This window comes from Euprymna scolopes, chromosome 12 (genome assembly GCF_053919585.1).
Source record: "Euprymna scolopes isolate OS-2025 chromosome 12, ASM5391958v1, whole genome shotgun sequence".
Taxonomy (NCBI): Eukaryota; Metazoa; Mollusca; class Cephalopoda; order Sepiida; family Sepiolidae; genus Euprymna; species Euprymna scolopes.
Window position 1 is genome coordinate 146,302,809 of NC_136493.1, and position 23,313 is coordinate 146,326,121.

Consider the following 23,313-nt stretch of genomic DNA (forward strand, 5'->3'; position numbering starts at 1 on the left):
CAGAACTCCATTTAACAGGTCCATATCGCCATAGGTAGTTGCAATGCAGAGCTGATTCTAGTGTGAGCATCTTTAGTCCCAATAGCAAGGTGTCAAAACTAACTCACTCATTACAGTACACAGGACAAATTTATCAAACTATAGCCATTTCTCTGTATTGTAAGAATCCCAAGTAATAAATATGAATGAACTGAAATTTATTTGAATCCTGCCAAAATAATATTTCATTTTTGCTCAACACAAAAAAGAAACATATTTAGAAATTCTGTTACTCACATTTTGGTACTGGTACAGCTTTTGAACCGGACAAAAATTGACTTTTGCCAACAGAGAATTATGTAAACAACCGAAAAAGGACAAAACGAAAATGAACCAATATCAAAATGAGTCAGCGTCCAGCGATCCAACAAGAAAAAATAATGAAACAACATTTTGAGCAAGAAAAATACTCACTGTATGCGTATTTTTATGCAAAAATAATTTATCTTTTTATGAAAAATTAATGAAACAACTTTTATATTTTTTTTCACAAGAAATTAAAATGAAATTTTTTTTCATTAATAATTCATCTTTTGAACCAGACAAAAACTGAACCATTTTTTAAAAATCCTAACCTTAATCAACTAATACAGATTGTGTAAATTATTTGTAATCTTTTAAAATTGTCAAAAATAAAAAAATTATTATTCACTAACTAAAGTTATTTGTTGACCATTTTTTTTTTTCACCCCTTTTTTTCTGTTGTAAAATCCTGACAATTGGCAAATTATTTATTTTTGACAAAAATTTAATCAATTTATTTTGCTATCTGCTTTCATCATTTTCTGATTGGATAAGTCCTTTGGCATTTTCTGGTTGTTTACATAAATAGAAAAAGTCAAATGGAAAGTCAGTTTTGTTTGTTTCAAATGCAGTATCAATACTCATAAGTCATGCCAATGTTACATTCTGTAGAGGCAGGATGCTGATAGAACTGGTCTGCTTAGTGAGGATGTCACTTCACTGGTCTGGACAAAATAGGAACGGTGGACAACAATGCTATTGTCTTGGGAAGTAAACCAAAACAACAGAAAGAGAAAATGGACATGCCTTTTATTAAATTGATATTTCTTTTGCATAAATTTCTTTAAATATTGGCAAAATTTCACTGTCTCTCTTGAAATTTTAAAACTTTCATAATTCTTCTTGCAGAAGTTTGTAAATTGGAAAATATGTCTTCAGTTGAATACTCAAATATCGATGTGTCCAGCAATCCTGCTATGAAGAACAATATGAATCTTAACAATGGAGGTTGGAAATCTGGAAACAATGATCAAAATCCTTGGATACAGATGACTATACCAAACGATGTTTCAGAAGGCGGGGCAATCATTCTACCTGTGATGAAGAATATAAAGTCTACAAAAGTGTTCACTGGAAAAAGAAATGAAGGTTTTCCTCATGAAATACGGGTATGGAAGATTCACTTTACTTCTAATTTTCTCGAGTGAATTTTTACACCCATCATAAAAGGTTAAAATAATTGCTATTTTAGATATGAAGGAACAATACAAAATAAGAATCCCCAGAACTGGAATATTTTTAGGGACACAGAAAATGTTTTGTTTTTCTTTAAACTATTTAGAGTATTATTTTTTTTTAATTTTCAAAGTACAAAATAATGAGCACTGAGAAGACTCATACATTTACACAAAATGTATTAATGTCAATGATGCCATAAATATGTCTAATAATTTCATATTATACTTGAAAATTGGAGAATTTATCTAAATTAAAGTAAGTAAATTATTACAATTCGTATAGAATTCATATGCAAACTAAAATTGTATAAGTTTTCAACACCTTAGAATGGTTGTTCAGTCAGAATTGCTATGATATAAACAATTGGTGGAAAATTCAAAATATTAAAATTATTAATCTCTAGAATTAAAATGTAGTCAATAATTTGATTCAGGCTATTAGGTATACTATCAAGTCAGCAACAAAGTTCTTGCAGTTTTTAACTTTTAAATTTAGATGAACATATTTTGGCTCAAACAAAAATTTATTAATTGAAATAAGCACCATCAGAATCAACACACTTTTGCCAACGCAAAACAAGTGTATTTATGCCAGTAACGTAAAAATCTTGCGTTCTGGTGGCGATGAAGTCGCTGACAGTGTTTTCGATATTACTTAGGTTTTTGAAGCATGTCTCATGCAGAAAGTTGTTGAGATGCTTGAAAAAGTGGTAGTTGAGAGGTTTGGATAGAATGGTAGATGAGGCAGAGTTTTGTAGCCAAATTCATTCAACTTCTGAGTCAGCTTAGCAACATGCGGTCAAACATTGTCATGGAGTAGAATTGAGCCTTTTTTGTTGATTAATGCTGGGTGTTGTCAAAGTTTCTGATGCATTTCATCCATTTGTTGACAGTACTTTTGTCCGTAATAGTTTTGCCTGCATTAAAAAACTAATGAATGAGACCAGCAAACAGTCAGCATGACCTTCTTTTGGTGCAACTCTAGCTTCGGAAAGTGTCATGGAGCTTCGTTGGTGTCTAATCATTGAGCTGAGTGTCGCTGGTTGTTGTAATAAAAAACCCACTTTTCATCGCAAGACACAACCCGGTCGAGAAACAGGTCATTCTTATCGCGTAAAAGGGTAGGTGACACTTCATAATGGCATTTCTTTTGGTTGTTCTTCAATTCGTGAGGCACCCATTTATTAAGTTTTTTTTATATTTTCAATCTATCAAGTAGTTGGAAATCATTGTATGCGTTATGTCTAATTCAGAAGCAAGTTCTCAAACAGTTGTGCGTGGATTGACTTCGACTAAGACTCTTAATTGATCATGGTCAATCTCACCATCTTCAAGACTCTCCTTGCCGTCACAAAATTTCTTAAACAACTATTCTGCTGTGTGTTCAGTAGTGGTTCCTGGACTAAATGCTTGATTGATATCATGAGCCGCTTCAGCAGCTTTTTGGCCTAGCTTGAATTGAAATAATAAAATTGTGAAAATTTACTATTTTTCCATCTTGTATTCAACATTCTGAAATGAAGACATAATTGTTTTAAAACAATTTTGATTTAAACAATTTAAACGATTAGGTAGACTAAAAAACACTCTTTAAAATGATATATAAAGTAAAGGTATTATAACAAAAACTTATTTGAAAATATATCATCTGAAATCAAAATTAAAAATTCTGCAAAAACTTTCTTGTCAACCTAATAAAAGTATTATTCACTCAAAACTCACATATTGATAAAAATTGAGATGGAGCTAGCAACAAATAGAAAGTATAGTTCTCCTAAAATGTTAACAATTGGAGGGAGAATAGTATTATAAGACTTGGACTATTAACAAATTGAACATTTTGTCTATCTTTGGACCTTTATTATTCCTGATATTCATAAATAACCTCCCTGATAAAATTGTTTTGGAGATGGGTATATTTGTTGATGACACCAGTCTCTATAACAGGCACGAGGGGAAAACAAATGAACACATATCTAAGAAACACTAGATGATGACCTCCAATCTGTAGTGGAATGGGGACAAAAATGGATGGTCACATTCAATGTTGCTAAGATTAAGCCTAACGTTTACAGGGAACATGAACTGGAATAGATACATTGAGAGTATTGCCAAGGTTGCTGCAAAGAAGGTGGGCTCTCTACCATGCTAGAAAACTACTTACGCCTCAAAGTATCCTGTACCTCTATAAGGCCACCATTCGCCCACGTATGGAGTACTGTTGTCACATTTGGGCTGGTGCATCTGCTGCTTGTCTCTCACTCCTGAACAGGGTTCAAAAGAGAGTCGCCAACCTGATGGGTCCTGAACTGTCATCTAGGCTCCAGCCTCTGTCCCAAGCGACGAAATGTTGCATCCCTCTGCCTGTTCTCCAAGTACTTTAATGGTGAATGCTTTGACGAACTACAAGCACTTGTACCTCCTCGACGTGACTACCCTCGACAAACCTGACAAGCAACTAAGTTCCGCCCCTTTACAATAGAGTTCCCTAGGTGTAAGAAAGCCTTTTACTCCAACAATTTCTTCCCCAGAACTGCAAAACTTTGGAACTCCCTTCCGGGATTCTGCTTTCCCAACTGTACTGATATGCAGAAGTTCAAGTGTAATGTGAACAAACATCTTGCTACTCATCTCCCTTCATAATGCCCTTGCAACTTATGTCCCCGGTAGTAGCCCCCTACTTCAAAGTGGCACTGTGCCTTGTTTGGGGTGAAAATTGATTAAAAAAAAAAAAAGAAAAGTGTTCTCCTTGAATCTGTATGTCATCAATAATTGGAGTGGAGTTTTCAATAAATTATTATCAAATTCTTCAAATTCCTATAGAATAAACATTGGAAGAGTGCTTTCAACAAATTGAAAGTGTCATACTCTCAATATTCCCATGTTGTAAAAATCTGCAACCGAGCTATGAACACATAGAAAATATTATTCTCTTTAGTCAACAATTAGAATGAGACTATCAGCAAATGGAAAGTGATTTTCTCCAAGTATTCCCATGCTGTCAATAATTTGCATGGGGCTATCAACGCATTCAAAATATTATCTTCCTATAATTTATGTGATCAATTGTAATGGAGATATCAATACATTGAAAGTATTATTCTTCCTAGAATTTTTATCACTTAAGAAATTAATATTCTAGAATTTGCATATTAACATCCAAAGTGGGATATCAACACAATGAAAATATTGTTCTAAAATTTCTTTGCTTTTAACAACTTGTATTCTATGTTCTCAACAATTGAAATGGCTATCAACACAAGTATTTTTCTTCTAGGATTTACATGTAGTTAAGAATTGAGTTGGAGCTACAGGATGGCACATAAGTCACTTTATCATTTAAAAATGAAATTTTTTTTCAATAAATCAATTTTGATTTACGTAACATTATTTTTCATACATAAATCAAAATAAAATTCCAATCTTTATGCAATAAAAAATTAATAAAGTACACTTATTTACAACAACTATATTTTATTTTAAAATGGCAAAGTTATTTCTGTGCCAACCAATGACTTATGCACCATCCTGTATAATCTCATTTAAAATATTATTCCTATGCTGTCAACAACAATTGGAACTAGTTATGAAGAACATTAAATTATTATTGTGCTAGAAGTTTTAGGTTGCCAATAACTTTAAAGGATTGTTTCTAGACATATTGTACGTCTATAGAATGCTATGCCAAATAAGATTACATGAACGTAAGAATGACTGACAAGCAGAATCTTCATTCAATTCAGAGATAGAATATTATTATTTGGTATCTGACCATAACTCTACATTTCTGAACAGTGAATATTTGTTTATTATGCAATCGTTTTCTGTCATAGTTTTTCAATCAGGGTATGACTATGAGATTGTAGCACAGTGGAATTTAGGCTGATTGATTTTTCCTGCTTGATTTCCCAGGGAATTAGTGTTGTTCTAAGTTGAAATTGACAATCAGTCTCTTAATAATTATGACTACTGCACCACTTTCACTAATATCCTTGGGAAAAGTATGAATTTATATCATCCCTCCAACTATCAATTAAATAAAAGAGTAGACTAGATTCTAAAACCTTGGTTGTACAACTAGTCTGGAAAAAGGAAAAACTGAAATAACATCAATATGAAAGTGAAACCTGTCCAGTAAATTTAGGATATTTGTTGCACTGAGAGAAATGATATGAGAATGCTATGATAACGTAGATCTGAGATCCAAGAGGATGATTAAATTTTAACTAAAAATAAACTGAAATTATTAAATATTTATTTTTCTATGCGAACAAATTTTGTACACTGACATAGCATTTGTAACAGTAGTTTTTGTTTTATCCAATTTTATACATAATAACATTCATTTCGTATGTGCATAGAAAAACATAACAGAATATTTATTTCATAAACAAATGTTATTTGAAAATACATTAAAATGAATAAATAAATAAAAAATGTTTAACTCCTGTAAACTTGAAAAAGAAATGGAGCAAAAAAATAAAGGAAAACAATGACTTAATGTTACCCTCCACCAAAAAAAACAAAATTAATAAAAAAATAATTAAAATTATAAATTGCTATATTTTGGTTATCCCACCCATCGTATTTTAGGAAAAAATAAAAATTAGATTCTACTTTTTTAGACGATTAAATGTAAACAGTCTAAAAAAAAAAAATATTTGTAAAAAGAAAAGAAATTAATAAATAAATAAATAAATAAATACTTAGATTTTAGAATGGGAGATCACTTTCCATGTAAATTTTACATATAATGAGCACCAACTTCCAGACCAGTGAACAGTAAAGGGACAGGTAACCAACTTTATTTATAATTTTGGGATACAGAGAGGTGTGAAATAAGTTTATTGGAGTGGGGGAAGTAGTAGGGCGTTGCTGGCAAAATAAAAGTGGAAGATGTGAGAGGCAAGTATCTATTTATTGAAAAGTGTTGAATTTTATTGTATTGTTTAATTTGTTGTTGCTTTAGTGTGAAAATGTCTTTAGCGGGTGTTTTTTTTTTTAGGTTAATAAAATGATTGGCCCATAGAGGCTATACAATTAAGGTTGCATTAATGACCTTTGCTCATTTGCCAGTTTGTTATATAGGCAAATGAATGCACACTGGATTTATTTAGGCATTATTCAAGCGCTATTTAGAGGTATCACAATTTGAGGGAAGTCACAGTTTTGGAGGGTTTCTATAGAGATTCCAATTTGGATGGAGTATTTTATGATGAGCTGATTTCAGAGAAATATTTTCAGTGAAAATAGTTTCATGTTTATAATTAAATGTGAGAAAACGAGAAACATGCTATCTGATAAACAAAAACAAAGTAATCAGTTCAAAAAGCATACATTCACAAAAGAAATATTTTATATGTTTAAAATGGAAGTTTACAACAATAGAAATAACAAAATGTTCGCAAATATTTTAGAGCCGTTGTAAAACAAGGGGAATTCATTAGTTGAGATATCAAAGTCGACAATTCAAGGGCTGTGCGTTACACGGGTCAGAAAATCATAATCAAAACTTCTCCGCTCAATTATTTAAATTATATTTCATTAAAAGTTGCTAGGAATTAATGTTCATAGTTTTTTTTTTTAATTAGAAAAAAGTTTAGCGAGATAGATTGGGAATATTTCATTAGATGAGTTGTCATAAGTGAGCAGACAACAATGAAGAGATTTAAGCAGTCAGTGTGTGTGTGTGTGTTGTGTTTGGTAATTAGAGTATGATTACACAAGTTGCTGATTGTGTCGATTAAATGGAGATGTATATTAACACTGCCTGAATTTTTTTTTAATTTTTGTTCTCAACTATTTATTGAAAGAAAATCTGGCTTATAAAAGGATTGAGGTGACTCCTACAGAACCATTTCGAATAAATTCAGAAAATCCTCTGATTGGTCCAAACTATAATTATTTGACTATTATTAATAATTAGGTGGGTTCCTGTGCAAATCTGGTGGTGCTGAAATGGGTTTAAACATTTTCATTTTGACACCAAAGGGTAAACTTTGGTGTTACAGGTACTTAAAGGTGGGGGCACCGGCATGACTAGAACGAAAGCATTTTGAAAAATACAAAAAGTTATTATTTATTTGGAGGGCAGGGGCTGCCATAAAAATCTTAACATATGCAATCTTTTACAGAAGGCAAAATAGTTGCATGTAAAAATGCAAGGTTTAATAGTAAAATTTTTGTCATCTGCTTTTTGTTTCTATTGGTTGTCTTCAGACACAGAAAAAGTTGGAACTGCTTTGGCTTTTTCATCCATAGTCGGAACTGCTTACGTGACGACTGCCAACATATCAATGCCCATTCAGAAGTAACATCAACATTAAATATTGTCTCCACACTCTTTTATTCTAAGAGATACAAAAAATAAACAAAAAAAATGGAGAAATGGCAATCTTAAAGAACTGCACTCCGAAAACCAACATGGCGGAAATATATATAGTTGATGAAAATGCGGAGCGGAAGCAACCAACCATGAAATGAAACACGAAACCATACAGAAATACTTCATTTCAAAACCTATCTCAGTTTCAACATTTCTTGTTAATATATTTAATATATTTATATTTAAAAAAAAATTTATAGAAATGTAAAAAGTTTCTTTATTTTGTTATTGTTTCTTGATAACAAGTGTTAAAACAGAAAAAAGATATTTTTTACGACCTGACCCAGCATATTATAATCACCCCAACTACCCCATGTTAAGAACGGCTTTCAGAATAAATACCTCCCAATGTTAAGAATGGCTTCCGAGGTTGGGGGGGGGTATTCCAAAAGCCGTTTTTAACATGGGGAGGTCGGAGTGTTTATAATATGCTGGGGCACGTCGTAAAAATTTACCCCAAAAAACATTTTATTTATAAGAATATAAAAAATAAGTCTATTATTTTTTTCTTGCTTCATGATAGCTGTGAAATTTCTCTCACAAGGTTTTTGCCCCTAGCAGAATGGAAGAAAACCATTCAGAAATTACAACAAGCTCACCTTAAAACTTCAACATAAATTTTATTAAAGTAAAAAAGGTCCATGGTTTCAAAAGATGCGTCATCTTCAACTATCTGCCATTTTAGGCTGGTAACATTCCCGAAGGGAATAATAGTTCATCTTCAATAAGAGCTGGATGGGATTCCCGCTGACGAAGAAATGCGCAGGTTGGAGATGTTGATTTGACTTCCAAGTCGGGCTGCTAGCTGGGCATACACGAGGAGTCCATGTAGAAACTGTCCAATGGCAGGCAATGGCAGGTCAAACAGTAGACCTTAAATTCGTCTTGACAGACATCAAATTGAAGCACAAACGTGCAAATAAAAATTTGCCCTACTTAAAGGCATTGGTAATTGCAATAATAAAGTTCTGCTCCACATTTAGGCATTTAAAACGTCTCGAAGCAACAAGTAATTTTGTTGCCTCGATTCTAGTGAGAAATCCATGTGTGTCCAACTCGACGTCTTTCTGAATTCTGATCTGAAGAGGAAATTTAGCGCCAAAGAACATTCTCGGCAGTCAGTTATAACATGCAATCTGATTGGTTAAAACAAATCCGTGGGCAAAGAAACTGTCCTATAAAAAGCTTGCTTATTTCTGCAGAATTTCTTACATAGCACAAGAAGTGTCAAAACTAAAATAATTTCTTGAAAAAAAAAAAAAAAAAACACCTCTACATGGTCTCGCACTCAGCGCATGAAACAATAAAAAAAAATAAAGAAAATTTTGTTTATTCATTTTTATAAATGGAGTCTTTTTAAAATATAAATATTAAACATTAACCCTTATCCTTGAGTGGCCTCCGGGTCTTGGTGAGTGGTGACTTCTTTACAACAAAAACAAAAAAAAAAAGCATTGACATAAGTGTTGAAACTGAGATTTGAAATGAGGTGTTTTCTGCATGGTTTTGGATTTCGTTGCATGGTTGGTGGCTTCCGTTTCGTATTCACATCTACTGTATCTATTTCCACCATCTTGCTTTTGGGAGTGCAATTGCCAGAAAAACACCCCTCACCCCCTTCATTTCATACAAAATCCGTTCTCCTTTCAAAGTTTTTTAAAAATGGTTAACCATTCCTTTTAGCACTAACTGGTCTGAAAATAGTGCTCATTTAAAGTTAAGGCACTTCTGCAATATTCGGGTGAGCGTCATTGTTAGGGATGATAACTAAAATTTCTTCTTGCCCCCCCCCCACAAAGAGTAGTTTTCCGGATATTAAGCAATGTATAAGTGGTGGCCATTGTTGCGCGTACAACAATGGCCACCACTTATACATTGCTTAATATCCGGAAAACGGTACTTGTACAGTTTAATCAAGACATTAAAAAAGGAAAAGGTAAATGTTTACTTTAACTACAACAGAACACCGACCAATAAAATTTGTTTTTTTTTCTAGGTTTTCGGGGTCGCTGACAACGAATCTGATATTCAAACCCGTCGCAAATTTACCGTTTGCATAGTATTAACCTCTGAACCCTTGCACTATTTTGTGCCAACTCACCGCCATCGTTTATGCTATTCTTACATTGATGCGTTCGTGCATGGACGCGCGTAGTAAGGTGACTTGTCACATCGCGGAAGAATTTTTTAGCAGACATTTGAAATAACAAATTTTCAGAAACCAAAAAATGTGGTTTAGTTTTCTGTGTTGCGTGTTGCGTAGTTTTTGATGCTTTTTTAATTGATCTAAAAAATTAAGTTTTTACGAGCGATTTACAAAAGTATTTTTATTTTTCAGGGGGGGGGATTCAATGTACAACATTTAAAAGGTGCTTCTGCAGTTTAATTGACCGTTTTTTTTTTCATAAGTAACGCGCCGACATACACCGAGCAGAAGAACTGTTTAATCTTTCACAAAAATTCTATTTACATTGGCGGGGCGGGGGGGGGGGCATCCAGGAACTGTCTATCCGGTACCCTCAACCCATCAGACGATGGTCAACCCAATCTACTTGTACTGGCATAATGGCATTCAAGCACTCCCAAGTGCCCAGTTTAGGGGATGGGATGTGTCGGGAGTGGGGAAAACGGCGTTCATTGCCCTAGTCAGGAAACAAGATCGAAAAGATGGGAAGGGCGGCGCTTTAACTGGAGTTATCTCCCCGTGGCGTGTTCAACAAATTTCATAATGGCTGACTTCAACGCGATCTCATAAAAACGTGTTTTTCTGCTGTAAAATAAAAACTACTTGATCATTTAAATGAAATTTTGGTACTTGTGCATTTAACAAACCAGACGTAACTCAGCATTTGTCCGGCGCATGACGTCAACAGCCGGATAAAACCGAGCGTTGGCGATAAAATAAAAACAAAACAAAATAACTGTACAATGAAATTGTAAAATGTAAAAACATTAAAAAAATTAAATAAGTAAAAAGCAAAAACCTACCGTTCATTTATGTTTTTTTATTTTTTTAATTATTGCTTGGAATTGTTTTGTTTTCAAAATAAATACATATAAGACAAGTTATTTTTTTTGTTAACTTTTTTTTTTTTGTCTGAACTGTTTTTTTTTTTTTTTTTTCAATTTTTAACGTAAAAAAAGGGGGGGGGCAGGAACAAGGATTATTTGTACATTTTTTTCGCCAGAAACAAGGATTTGTAGAAAAGTTTGATAGAAAAGTAACTTATCTTGCCTTTGATAATATGTTATATATTTGTTTTTTGACAACTTTTTCGAATCTATGTGTACAGACAGTAATACAAACCCCTTTTTATTAGTGGAAGGTGGGTTTCGGCCTTCCTATTTGGTAATGGTACACTGGTACAGTGTACACTAGTGACCAAGAAACCCTCCTTTTCGGCGGGCTCGTATCCACCGAAGACCCAGACCACCGGTGTCACAAGTCTGCCGGCTGTTAAAAACGGACTCGTCGATTTCTACCGTTGGGCCTCCAATCTGCCGGGGATTCCTAAGAAAATAGTCCCTGCAGTGCATCATGCATCACGCAGGAAAATTTTCCAATCCACAATTGTGTGGCGAGAATGTAATTCACATTCGCGATGGAGATTTTTTGTAGATGCCATCTCGAACGCCCATAAGTATATTATTATTATTATTATACATGCGATGGTTAGTCGGGATTTTGAGAAGGTCCCAATCCTAATGGAGGTCCATCGACATGTTACACTTCTACACCTCCAACCGTAACCGTCGGAAAGGCTTGTTCTCTTTGCAAGTACACAATCCTGGCTAAAATGTAAACACCTTTTCTCTTCTGCCAACAATTTCCGTTGCTGGCAAAAGTTTAGTGCAGCCTCTGGGGTCTGGAGCTGGTCCGCAAGGTTTGTAATATTCATTATTATTTCGTCAGTTATCTTTTTAAAACAATTTTTTTTTAAAAAAAACTCTCTTCAAATAAGCGTTTCTTGAGTTGCGACACTCTTCCAATTGATAGCGAAATTCTCGTCTGCTTAATCGGCAACGCTCGGTTATATCCGGCTGTTGACGTCATGCGTCGGACAAAGCCGAGCAAATGCTGAGTTACGTCTGGTTCGTTAAATGCACAAGTACCGAAATTTTTTTTTTTTCGGAGATCTTCAGTCCAAAACGGATACGTACAATATAACCTTTTTCCGATATTTTCATTTTTGAATGTCTTGATTAAACTGTACAAGTACCCGGAAAACTACTTATTTGTGGAAAATTTAAATGCGATATTCGCTTTCAGCACACCCGAAAACTTATCGAAAACAAGTTTTTAAAGGTAGATTTTTTTGTTGGTTTACCAGGCCATAATTATTCCTTTTACGTCGATCCCCCCCCCCCCAACTCCCACAAAAAGTGGGTGCTCATCTTACGTTAAATTAATATAGAAAGTGATCTCGCACTACATTTTGAGGGTGGAAAGATACTGCCAGAAACCCCCCCCCCCCCAAAAAAAGAAGGTGGATTCTCATTTTACGTTAAATTATAGAAAAGTGATCCCCCACTTTTTTTTTAACTAACATGTCTTCATATCTGGGAAACTACTTGTTTGCCGGAATTTTAAACGTTATTTTCGTTTTCAGCGCCCCCGAGAAACTGAAGAAGAGGTAATTTTAAAGAGTTTTTCGAAGGTGGAAAGATTCCTCGCATTTACCAAATGCTTTAGCGTCGGTAAAAACCTTTCAGAAAAGGTTCCATCATTTTTGTGAATTTTTTTTTTTTTTTTTTTTTTTTTGCAGACCGTAGTCGCCTAAAAAGTAGAATCGCATTTGGTGCTTATATGCACTTATGTTATCGTGCTATTTTTCGTCAATTTTTTTACGACGTGCAAAGAAGCACCTCAACCTTCCCATGTTAAGAATGGCTTTCGGAATAAACACCACCACACCTCGACAGTCGTTCTTATGGGGAGATTGAGGTGCTTATAATACGCTGGGGCACGTCGTAAAAATTGACCCTATTTTTTAATCGTATTGGTAAAAAGTACAAAACACCCTCTGTTCTCAATGTTAAAAATGGCTTTCTAAATAATATTATTTCAGCTCGGTAACATAAGTGCATAAGTACCAGTTATTTATTTTGTTAAAATAAGTGTGATTGGCGATTGTGCAGTATAGTCGACAGAAAAAAGAGACATAGTCAACAAGTAACTGTTACCAAACGTAATAAAAGTTACTTTTTCTACTCACCTGGATCGAATTTAAAGCGTTTTAATTACATTTAAATATTTTCTTCAAATCCTATCGTGTTACATTTTCATCATGGTGAAATCCGGCATATGGGAGACATCACCGAAGTTTGCTGGATGAGTTTTTTGTCTTTTAAAAAATATACTAACAATTTTCCAAAGGAAATACAATTTACTTTTCAATATTTATCCAGTTTATGACCCATTCTTTTTTTTTTTTTTTTTTTTTTTTAACAGAAAATGACTTTGGAAAGACGCCGGGTTTTTAATTAGTCACATGACAATCTTCACTTCGGCATCTTCCGGCTACTTACGTAACTTGTCGAAGCAAATGTGTTAGCGATTAGGTCGTAAACTGAATAAGTATCTACGCAATTTAAAGAAGAAACGAACAGAAAAAAAAAACAAAACAATAATAATAATCAGATTTCGGGGATGTTTAGCAAAGCGTTATTCCGTCATATTTTTTTTTTTTTTTCTAACGTAATATATTTTACTTGGAATAAGAAAATTGCTTTAAAATGTTTTTTAAAAAAATCCAGGTAAGTAAAAAAAAAAAATAACTTTCATTTTTTTATTTTTTACAAAGGAATCACCACTTATCGAGGCCCAGAGGTCACTCGCGGATAAGGGTTAAAGAGTGTACATTCGTCAAAGTAATCGTTAGAAGTGTAAATTTGGTAAATTGGATTACTTAAGGGGAACGGCTTATCAAGAACTTGTTTACATTGGACTTGAAGACGGCCATATTGTAGTCAGTTGGAAAGCAGGTAAACGGAAGAGAGTTCCACAGGTGTGCAGTTCTAAGCAAGAAGCTTTGTTCATGGAATCTACGTTTAGGTTTAGGCACACATAAAGAGTAGGGGAAATTATTGATAGTGTCTTCAGCTAGACAAGTGTTTCTCATGAAAGTTTGGCGAGGGGGGGGCATTGATTGGAGCTCAGACGAGCACTTGCCATGAAAATAACGATAAAGCAGAGACAGTTTCGCAACGTCTTTTCTGTGAGAAAGAGGTTGCAGGGAAGAGAAAAGGGCATCCCCTACTAGGCTACGAAGTCTATTTTGAACTCTGTCAAGGCAGGATAAAGTCTTATAGCAGCTCCTGCCCAGATGTGGCAACAATACTCCATCCTTAAACATACCTGGCTCTTATATAGGTAGAGAATTGCATCAGCAGATAGATATCTACTGGATCAATAGAAGGACCCCACCAGTTTTCCAGCAACTTTGGCAATGGATTTGATGTATGTGTTCCATTTCAGATCAGTTGTAAAGGTCAACTTTTATTGTCTTTGGTAACTTTGTTGACTAGGTTTATTGTGAGATATTTCTTCTCACCTGTTTTAGCTCCAAGACAATGACAAAAAAATTAATAACAATTACAACAAACATACTTCTAAAATTCGACACAAATTTTATCCGTTCTTCGTTGCAAAAGATGAAATGCCTAATTTGCCTCTGAATAGAGCTGGTAACACCTCGAAAGGTAATAGTCCTTTATCTACACAAAAAATGGAATTCGGGTTCAGCACTTTAAAGGGGTTGGTATGATGCCTTCTGATAAGAGTCAATTCTCAACTTGTGTCGAAATCACAGAAGTTCATAAGGAATATTCATTTGAAAAGTAATTAATGACAGGTCAATAATTCTGACTTTAAAAAGTCTCTGGGAGACATATATAATAATAACTTAACCTAATCATATAGGCTTTAAAAATAAAGTCTCAAGGAGACGAAGGGTAGAGGCGCCCAAATGCCTCATATTCGGAGAGAGTTGAGTTCCATCTTTCTTCTATGGCTGCTTGTCTGGAACTGCCTGAAAAGAGAAAAGGAATTCAAAAATCTGCCAAGCCGATCACTCAGCAATTAAAATCTTGACCAATTTGATTTGTCTAAGTAAAGACAGTGGGTGGCCAATCAGCCAATGAAGGGCCTGCTTATAATTGTGGAATTTCTCACACTATTTGCTTTTTGGGTAGAGGAGGGTTGTTTTTTGTTTTTTTCGCTCCCCTTATACGCCTAATCAAATCGTTGATATTTTTTGTTTTTAGAAATGTATTTTTTTTATATATTTTATGATAGAATTACATACATATAATGTATTGAACTGAAAACCAATATTTTTCAAAAAGTGCTCAATACATATGTATAGTTATTGTAAGTGAAATTAAGGTCCTTGTGCATTATTGTTACGAATCAACTGAGAGGGAGACAAAACAATGCAATTTCAGAAGTATGGGAGTGGGGCGTCAATTCAAGAAGTCCTTAAAATTTTCCATAGTAATTCTCAAACAAAATGGCCATGAATACATTGGTTACCCTTCTCAAAGAAAGAAGGTAAAGCCGGGGAGGGTGGGCTTCCTCTATATAGGATCAGACACAGCAATCAACAACGAAAAAGTCATTATAAAAATGTCTAGACTGTTGATTTAGGGGCCGAGGGGAAAAATCCCTAGCTTAGCGATAATAAATTTGATCGCTTGAAGAGCAAGTCGAATTTTGTCAGGAAAGAAAACGGTACTTGTACAGTTTAGTCAGGGCATTAAAAAATGAAAATATTGAAAAAAAAGTTTAAATTGTATGCATACGTTATGGAACGAAGTTCCCCGAAAAAAAATTTCACTTAATTTCATCAAGTAGTTTTTTTTTTTTACATCGGAAAAACACGTTTTTATGAGAGCGCGTTGAAGGCAACCATCTTGGATTATAAAAAAAAAAAAAATTGTTTTAATTTTAGAAATGCCAAAGGGAGATAACTCCAGTTAAAGCGCTGACACCCCACCCCATCTTTAATTCTAGCTTTTCTTCCTAAAAATCGAACATTTTGCTCGGTATCATAACAAATTGTTTTTTCGCTGTAAAAAAAAAAAAAAAAAAAAAAAAACTTGATGAAATTAAGTGAAATTTTTTTTCGGAGAACTTCGTTTCATAACGGATACATACAATTTAAACTTTTTTCGATATTTTCATTTTTTTTAATGTCTTGACTAAACTGTATAAGTATCAAGAAAACTTTTAACAAAAAAGAAACGTGCACAACATGGAAGCTTGCAAAAAAAGTGTAATTGTAGTTTTTCACTTAAAATGGCTGCCAGCTGTGACATCAATTAATCGCCTGCTTTAAAGCGATGCTCCCCACCCAAAATATCTACTTTAGTTTACATATATTTACCATAATATATTTGACTAATATTCTTGGCTATACATATTTTTAAGTGCAAAGTGTGAACATCTCTTAGAATGGGTACTTTTTTTTTCTTCTTTTTTGCACGACTGGAGTTAGGGCAAACGATAACGTTTATATGTTTTATAAAAAAATTAAAATATAAAAGTTTGGACCAAGTAAAGAATAGATACCCCGTAGCAGACGACGACGCCTGGCGGTGCCAGGCGCACATTTCAACTAACACCGGTGATTCGACCTTGACATAAGCATATGGCGTCGGTTGTTTTGAAACACGTCAAATAGCAAACATGCTCGAATATTCGCGAGCAATTTTTTTAAAAAATATATTTAGAAAACTTTTGAAGATTTAAAAGAAAAAGTATATATTTACAAAACATTTTTTTTTTTTTAAGTAAGTAACAAAACGAACGTATTTAAATAAAAGATATTTTAATAAATGGGTGTGTCTCTTTCTGTTTCGGATTTTTGCGACCAAGATTGATTTTTAGGTACCGTGTTTTGTGGGGGTGGGGTTCTGTGTGCGTTTTTAAGACAATTAAATATTTATTTAATTATTCTTTAAAATATTAACTTCAGCGACAATTAATATATTTTTCAAATAATATTTTGAAATATTAAATTTTTACGAATATTCGCGAGCAAGATTTTTTTTTTTCAAATAAAAGATATTTACATAAATGACGTGTCTTTCTGAGTGCGTGTTTTTTTAAAATAAAAATAAAAATTATAAAAAGATTTCTATCTTGTGATACTACATTTCATCTTTATAAAAATAAAAGTTATAAAAAGATATGTGAATAAAATAATATATTTTTTTATCTCGATTGTTTATACTTGTGATTTTATTATGCATAAAAAATTGCCTCGGGCTAAAAGGATTTCTCCTTCACTGACCACCGACATACACCGCACTGTAAATAAATATTGAATTGTATTAAAAACGTACAAAAAAAAAAAAAAACAATGGCCAAAACCGTATAGAATGAACCTTTTTTTATAAGTTTTATTCAAACAGTCTTTATTTGAACTTAATGGACTGTTGTTTTTTTTTATATTATTGTTATTATTATTATTATTATTATTATTACCTGTTTTATTCTTTTTATCAAACAAAAATAGAACTTTTATAATGAAATATATATTATGGACTGTTTTTCAAACATCGAAATTTTAAAATTAAAGTTTTATTTAAAACAAAAAAAAAGACGAGGTGTTTTTTCTTTTCGAGATATTTTTTTTCACCATTTATTACTTTGAAATTAAAGTTTATAATATAAACACCTGTCTTTTTTTTTTTTTTTTTAAATAAAACTAACTTTAATTTTAAAATTTCGAAACGGTCCATAATATATATGTCATTATAAAAGTTCTATTTTTGTTTGATAAAAAGAATAAAATAGTTATTAAAAAATTCTGTAAATATATTAAACACGCACTCAGAAAGACAGCCATTTATTGAAATATCTTGTATTTTTAAAAAAATCTTGCTCGCGAATATTCGTAAAAATGTAATATTTAAAAATATTATTTTGAAAATATATTAATTGTCGCTGAAGTTAATGTTTTAAAGAATAAATATTGAAGTGTCTTATAAACGCACACAGAACCCCCCACCCCCACAAAACACGGTACATAAAAATCAATCTTGGTCGCAAAAATCCGAAACAGAAAGAGACACCCGTTTATTTAAATATTTTTTTATTTAAATACGTTCGTTTTGTTACTTATTTTTAAAAAAAATGTTTTGTAAATATATACTTTTTCTTTTAAATCTTCAAAAGTTTTCTAAATATATTTAAAAAAAAAAATGCTGGTGAATATTCGAGCATGTTTGCTATTTGACGTGTTTAAAAACAACCGACGCCATGTGCTTGTGGCCAATGTCAAGGTCGAGAAATGTGCGCCTGGCACCGCCGGCTGCTACGGGGTATCTATTCTTTACTTGGTCCAAAAGTTTTTTCCCTGTTTTTCTTCGCCCTTCTCCAAAAAAAAAAAAACAAAAAAAAAAAAACTAATGCTTTACCATAAAAATAAAGTATGATGGGTGTTTTATTTTGAAAGTTGTTCTAAGCCAAGTAAGTACGTCCAAGGATTAAATAATAAAAGCCAAGTACGTCCAAGGATGGAATACTTGCTGCCATATCTGGGCAGGAGCTGCTAAAAACAGCCTATCCTGCCTTGACAAAATAGACTTCGTGGCTAAGGAATTTAGGAAAACTCGTCTCGGGAAAACTCGTCTCCGGAAAACTCGTCCCCTTTCGCTAGGAAGGAAAACTGGTCCCTTATTGAATAAATATCGATTTTATGATCGTTCTTGAAGGAGATATTGCTTTTTAAAATAGACTATAGCCCCCCAGCTAATATTTAAAAAAATATATTTTTATTTGTTTAATGTTTTTTTTTTTTTTAAATAAAATCGATTGTCCGTTTTCTACCTAACTGGCTAAGTTCTTAGTGGTTTCACTTATTTTAAAGCGTTTATTATGTTCATACAAAGTTAATTACAATTTTTTTGTTTCTTATTTTAACGATGTTTTTTGGAGTCATAAAAAACAAAACAAAAAAATTAAAAACTGGGAGCGTTACTTTTTTGTTTTGGTTTTTTAATTATGATAGTTTTTTGTTGTTATGTTTTTGTTTTCTCTCATACCAAATGCACTCATGCGTTATTTAAAATTATAATTTTATCAATTATCAACATTTATTGTCGTCCTGTCAAATTTTGCAAAAATTAACTAATAAATTAAAAGCGAAATATTTTTTTGGCTCGAGAGATGCCATGTGCTAACAATCTCTCGTTAACTAATTTTTAATTTTTTAAATTTTTACTTCAAAATTCTAAAATCAATCATTCAGAGAAAAAGTAATCACTAAATAAATTTATTAATCAATTTTATTGAAAACTCCGCTATCGTTTATCAAGAATCTTTTTAATTTCATTTTTTGTTGGTTGTTTTTCGGAGGGAGATATAGTTTTACCCCCCCCCCCCCCTCTAAATTATATTTTAAAAAATATTAAAATTTGGGTTTGTATTACTGTACACATAGATTCGAAAAAGTAGTTAAAAAAACAAATATATAACAAATAAATGTTATCAAAGGCAAGATAAGTTGGGTTACCCGATAAGTTACTTTTCTACCAAACTGGATATAATTCTCGTGTTTTTATTCAATTTAACATGTTTATTCAGCTCGAAAAACATGCAGTGTTTACCGATGTATTGGAAAATTCAAAATGGCGACCGACTCTCTCTTAAACACGGTAAGTTCGGGAAAAGGTGTTATAAATAATAAACTAGACAAAATACTGTTAAAAAACAACCGAATATATGTCAACTTATGTCACGGTAATATATATTGAGCGAATTTCTACCAGTATTTTGTCTAGTTTATTATTTATAATACCTTTTCAATATATGTTACCGTGACATAACTTGACATATATTCGGTGGTTTTTTAATAGTATTTTGTCTAGTTTATTATTTATAACACCTTTTCCCGAACTTACCGTGTTAAAGAGAGAGTCGGCCGCCATTTTGAATTTTCCAATACATCGGTAAACACTGTATGCTTTTTGAGCTGAATAAACATGTTAAATTAAATAAAAACACGAAAATTATATCCAGTTTGGTAGAAAAGTAACTTATCTTGCCTTTGATAACATTTATTTGTTATATATTTGTTCTTTGACAACTTTTTCGAATCTATGTGTACAGTAATACAAACCCGAACTAGAAATAATGTCCGGTATATCACATCTTAGGGGTCTTGATAATCGCTAAAAAATAGAAAATTAAAGAAATTACTGAGGGAGATTTGGTTTTAAAAAGAAAATAATAAATTTTAATATTTTTTAAAATATAATTTAGAGAGAGGGTGAGAGAGTGGGGGGGGGGGTTAAAACTATATCTCCCTCCGAAAAACAACCAACAAAAAATGAAATTAAAAAGATTCTTCATAAACGATAGCGGGATTTTCAAGAAAATTGATTAATAAATTTATTTGGTGCCCGGAAAACTCGTTCCGGGAAAACTCGTCTCGGGAAAACTCGTCTCCAGAAAAACTCGTCTCCGGAAAACTCGTCCCCTTTCGCTAGATAGGAAAACTGGTCCCTTAAAAAATAGACTATAGCCCCCCCCCCCCTAATATTTTTAAAAAATATTTTTACTTGTTTAATGTTTTTTTTTTTTTTTTAAATAAAATCGATTTTCTAAGTGTCTGTTTTCTACCTAACTGGCTAAGTTCTTAGTGGTTTATATTAAAGCGTTTAATCTGTTCATACAAAGTTGATTACAAATTTTTTTTTGTTCTTATTTTAACGATATTTTTTGGAGTCATAAAACAATAATTAAAAACAAAACCAAAAAATTTAAAAATAGGCAGCGATTCGATTTTTCGTTGCTTTTTGTTTTGGTTTTTTAATTATGATAGTTTTTTGGTATTATTATACAAACACCGTGACAGCGTTAGGGTTTAGGGTTAGGGTTAATTCGCTGTCACGGTGTTTGTATAAATTTACCCAATTATCAACATTTATTGTCGTCCTGTCAAATTTTGCAAAAATTAACTAATAAATTAAAAACGAAATATTTTTTTGGCGCGAGCGCGAGGGATGCCATGTGCTAACAATCTCTCGTTAACTAATTTTTAATTTTTTTTAATTTTTACTTCAAAATTCTAAAATCAATCATTAAGAGAAAAAGTAATCACTAAATAAATTTATTAATCAATTTTCGGGTTTGTATTACTGTACACATAGATTCGAAAAAGTTATCAAAGAACAAATATATAACAAATACATGTTATCAAAGGCAAGATAAGTTACTTTTCTACCAAACTGGATATAATTTTCGTGTTTTCATTCAATTTAACATGTTTATTCAGCTCAAAAAGCATACAGTGTTTACCGATGTATTGGAAAATTCAAAATGGCGGCCGACTCTCTCTTTAACACGGTAAGTTCGGGAAAAGGTGTTATACATAATAAACTAAAGAAAATGCTATTAAAAAACCACCGAATATATGTCAAGTTATGTCACGGTAACATATATTGAGCAAATTTCTAACAGTATTTTGTCTAGTTTATTATTTATTACACCTTTTTCCGAACTTACCGTGTTAAAGAGAGAGTCGGCCGCCATTTTAAATTTTCTAATACATCGGTAAACACTGTATGCTTTTCGAGCTCAATAAACATGTTAAATTGAATAAAAAATCAATTTGTAGATGAACACACTGTATCCCTCCCCTTCATCTTTATACATCAGCAGGCAAGGTTTTGATCTCTGTATTTTGGGATGTGTAAAGTAGTTTGTTCATTGATGCTTTTGAGAAAGGAAGAACCATCAAAAATGAATATTATCTAATATTTTTGGTGCGTTCAAAGGACAGAATTCTGAAATTTGGCCACAAATGAAGAAAAAAGGTGCTCTTTCACTAAGACAATGCACAATATCACAAGATGATTGCAAAACTACATGAATTGCACTTTGAATTGTTTCAACACCCACCAGATCTGGAGTATTCTTCAAATCTGGCCAGCCTCAAGTGACTACTAACTGTTTACAGAGCTCAAAAGAATGCTCCAGGGAAAGAGATTTGGCTGACATATTTTGAGGCCAAAGGTAAATTGTACTAGAAAGAAAAGTTAAATAGTTAAAAGAAACATAGGAATCAGTGTATCACCCCAGAACGAGAATATGAATAAAGTTGAATTTTACTTAAAAATTGTTATTCTACTAGTTAGGCTTAGGCCTTATTGAGTGATATCTTATAAATGTTAAAGTCGTTGATCAGCTCTCATTTCAAGTTATTTTTTAACTAATAGACAACAGCACTATAAAATCATGAAACTTAATCATAGCTAATCATATTAAGGTATAAATTTGAATTTTGGGACCAATATAAAAAACAGATCATCCCAGAAATAAAAAGTTAATTTTGGAATCGATTTTGGTCACTTATAGTTACCCCTGAATATAAGCAAATAAAAAAGGGTGTTTGGTTGGAATATGAAAAATTGAATTTCAGTTAAAAGCTATGTTATTTATTTAATTGTTATGTTGAAATTAGTAATGTATCCAAAAATTAAAAAAATGATTGAGTAGAAAATTAATTATTAACTAGCGGGACCTATGGAAATTCCACAGGGATCTCATTCATATGTAATATATTGATGTTGGCATTCTGTAGATGTCCAGCGTAAATGGAGATGCTCTGATATTATTTTAACTCTTTTGTTAAAACTGTAAAAGTATTTTCTAAGCTAACAGAGACGCCCGGCATAGCCCAGTCATCAAGTTTGCTTAAATATGATATTTTAATCCTTGCTGATTTTGTATATATTATGATAGAGTTCATGTTTTATCGATTTTTATATATTTTAAAGTTGCAATTTCAAAAATAAAAAAAATATATTCTTATGACTTGGGTGCATCAGCTTGAATCGAAACCAAAACTTATGAAAAAAAATATGTGTGTGTGTGTGTGTGTTTATATATATATATATATATATATATATATATATATATATATATATAAACTTGAGTTCCTTTAGTTACAATCAGAACGAAAACTTATGAAGAATTCTTGGTAAAATTATTTATTACAAGAAATGGAAGTCCATAACAATTAAACGACAGTCACTCGGATGTAAGCGTGACACACACGCTATCCTATTAATATATAGATAAAAATGCGTTCAAAAAAGTTTTACTTAAATAATAAACAAAATAGTTCTTATAGTAACAGGGGAGATAACTGCAGGAATGTCAAATTATTATTCATAGAAATAAATGATTTTTATAGAAATACTAGCATTTCGGCTTGGCGTTGCCCGGGTGTTTGGAGATGTATGCTGAGCAAAAAAAAAAAAACAAAAAAAAAAACGGTTAATTTTTTAAAATTTGACCCCTATTATTACCCCTTATCATTTATTGTTTTGGGCTCAAATTAAGTTCTTAAATTAGATCCATTTCCAAGGAACCGATATCTAAAATTTCAAGTG

The 23,313-nt window shown here is 32.3% G+C and overlaps 1 protein-coding gene and 1 long non-coding RNA gene across 2 annotated transcripts in view; one reads left to right on the forward strand and one right to left on the reverse strand.

Moving 5' to 3' along the window:
* Positions 1–13,251, reverse strand: part of LOC145291528 (uncharacterized) — a 122,959-nt gene extending 109,708 nt beyond the window's left edge. The window contains exon 1 of the long non-coding RNA XR_013869453.1: positions 13,122–13,251. This is a non-coding gene — a long non-coding RNA (uncharacterized LOC145291528). The remainder of the gene's footprint in view (positions 1–13,121) is intronic.
* Positions 1–23,313, forward strand: part of LOC145291527 (uncharacterized) — a 1,250,821-nt gene that overhangs the window by 974,895 nt on the left and 252,613 nt on the right. Inside the window, exon 96 of the mRNA XM_080137518.1 lies at positions 1,192–1,451. Within this exon, the coding sequence (XP_079993644.1) occupies positions 1,192–1,451 (260 nt within the window). The remainder of the gene's footprint in view (positions 1–1,191; positions 1,452–23,313) is intronic.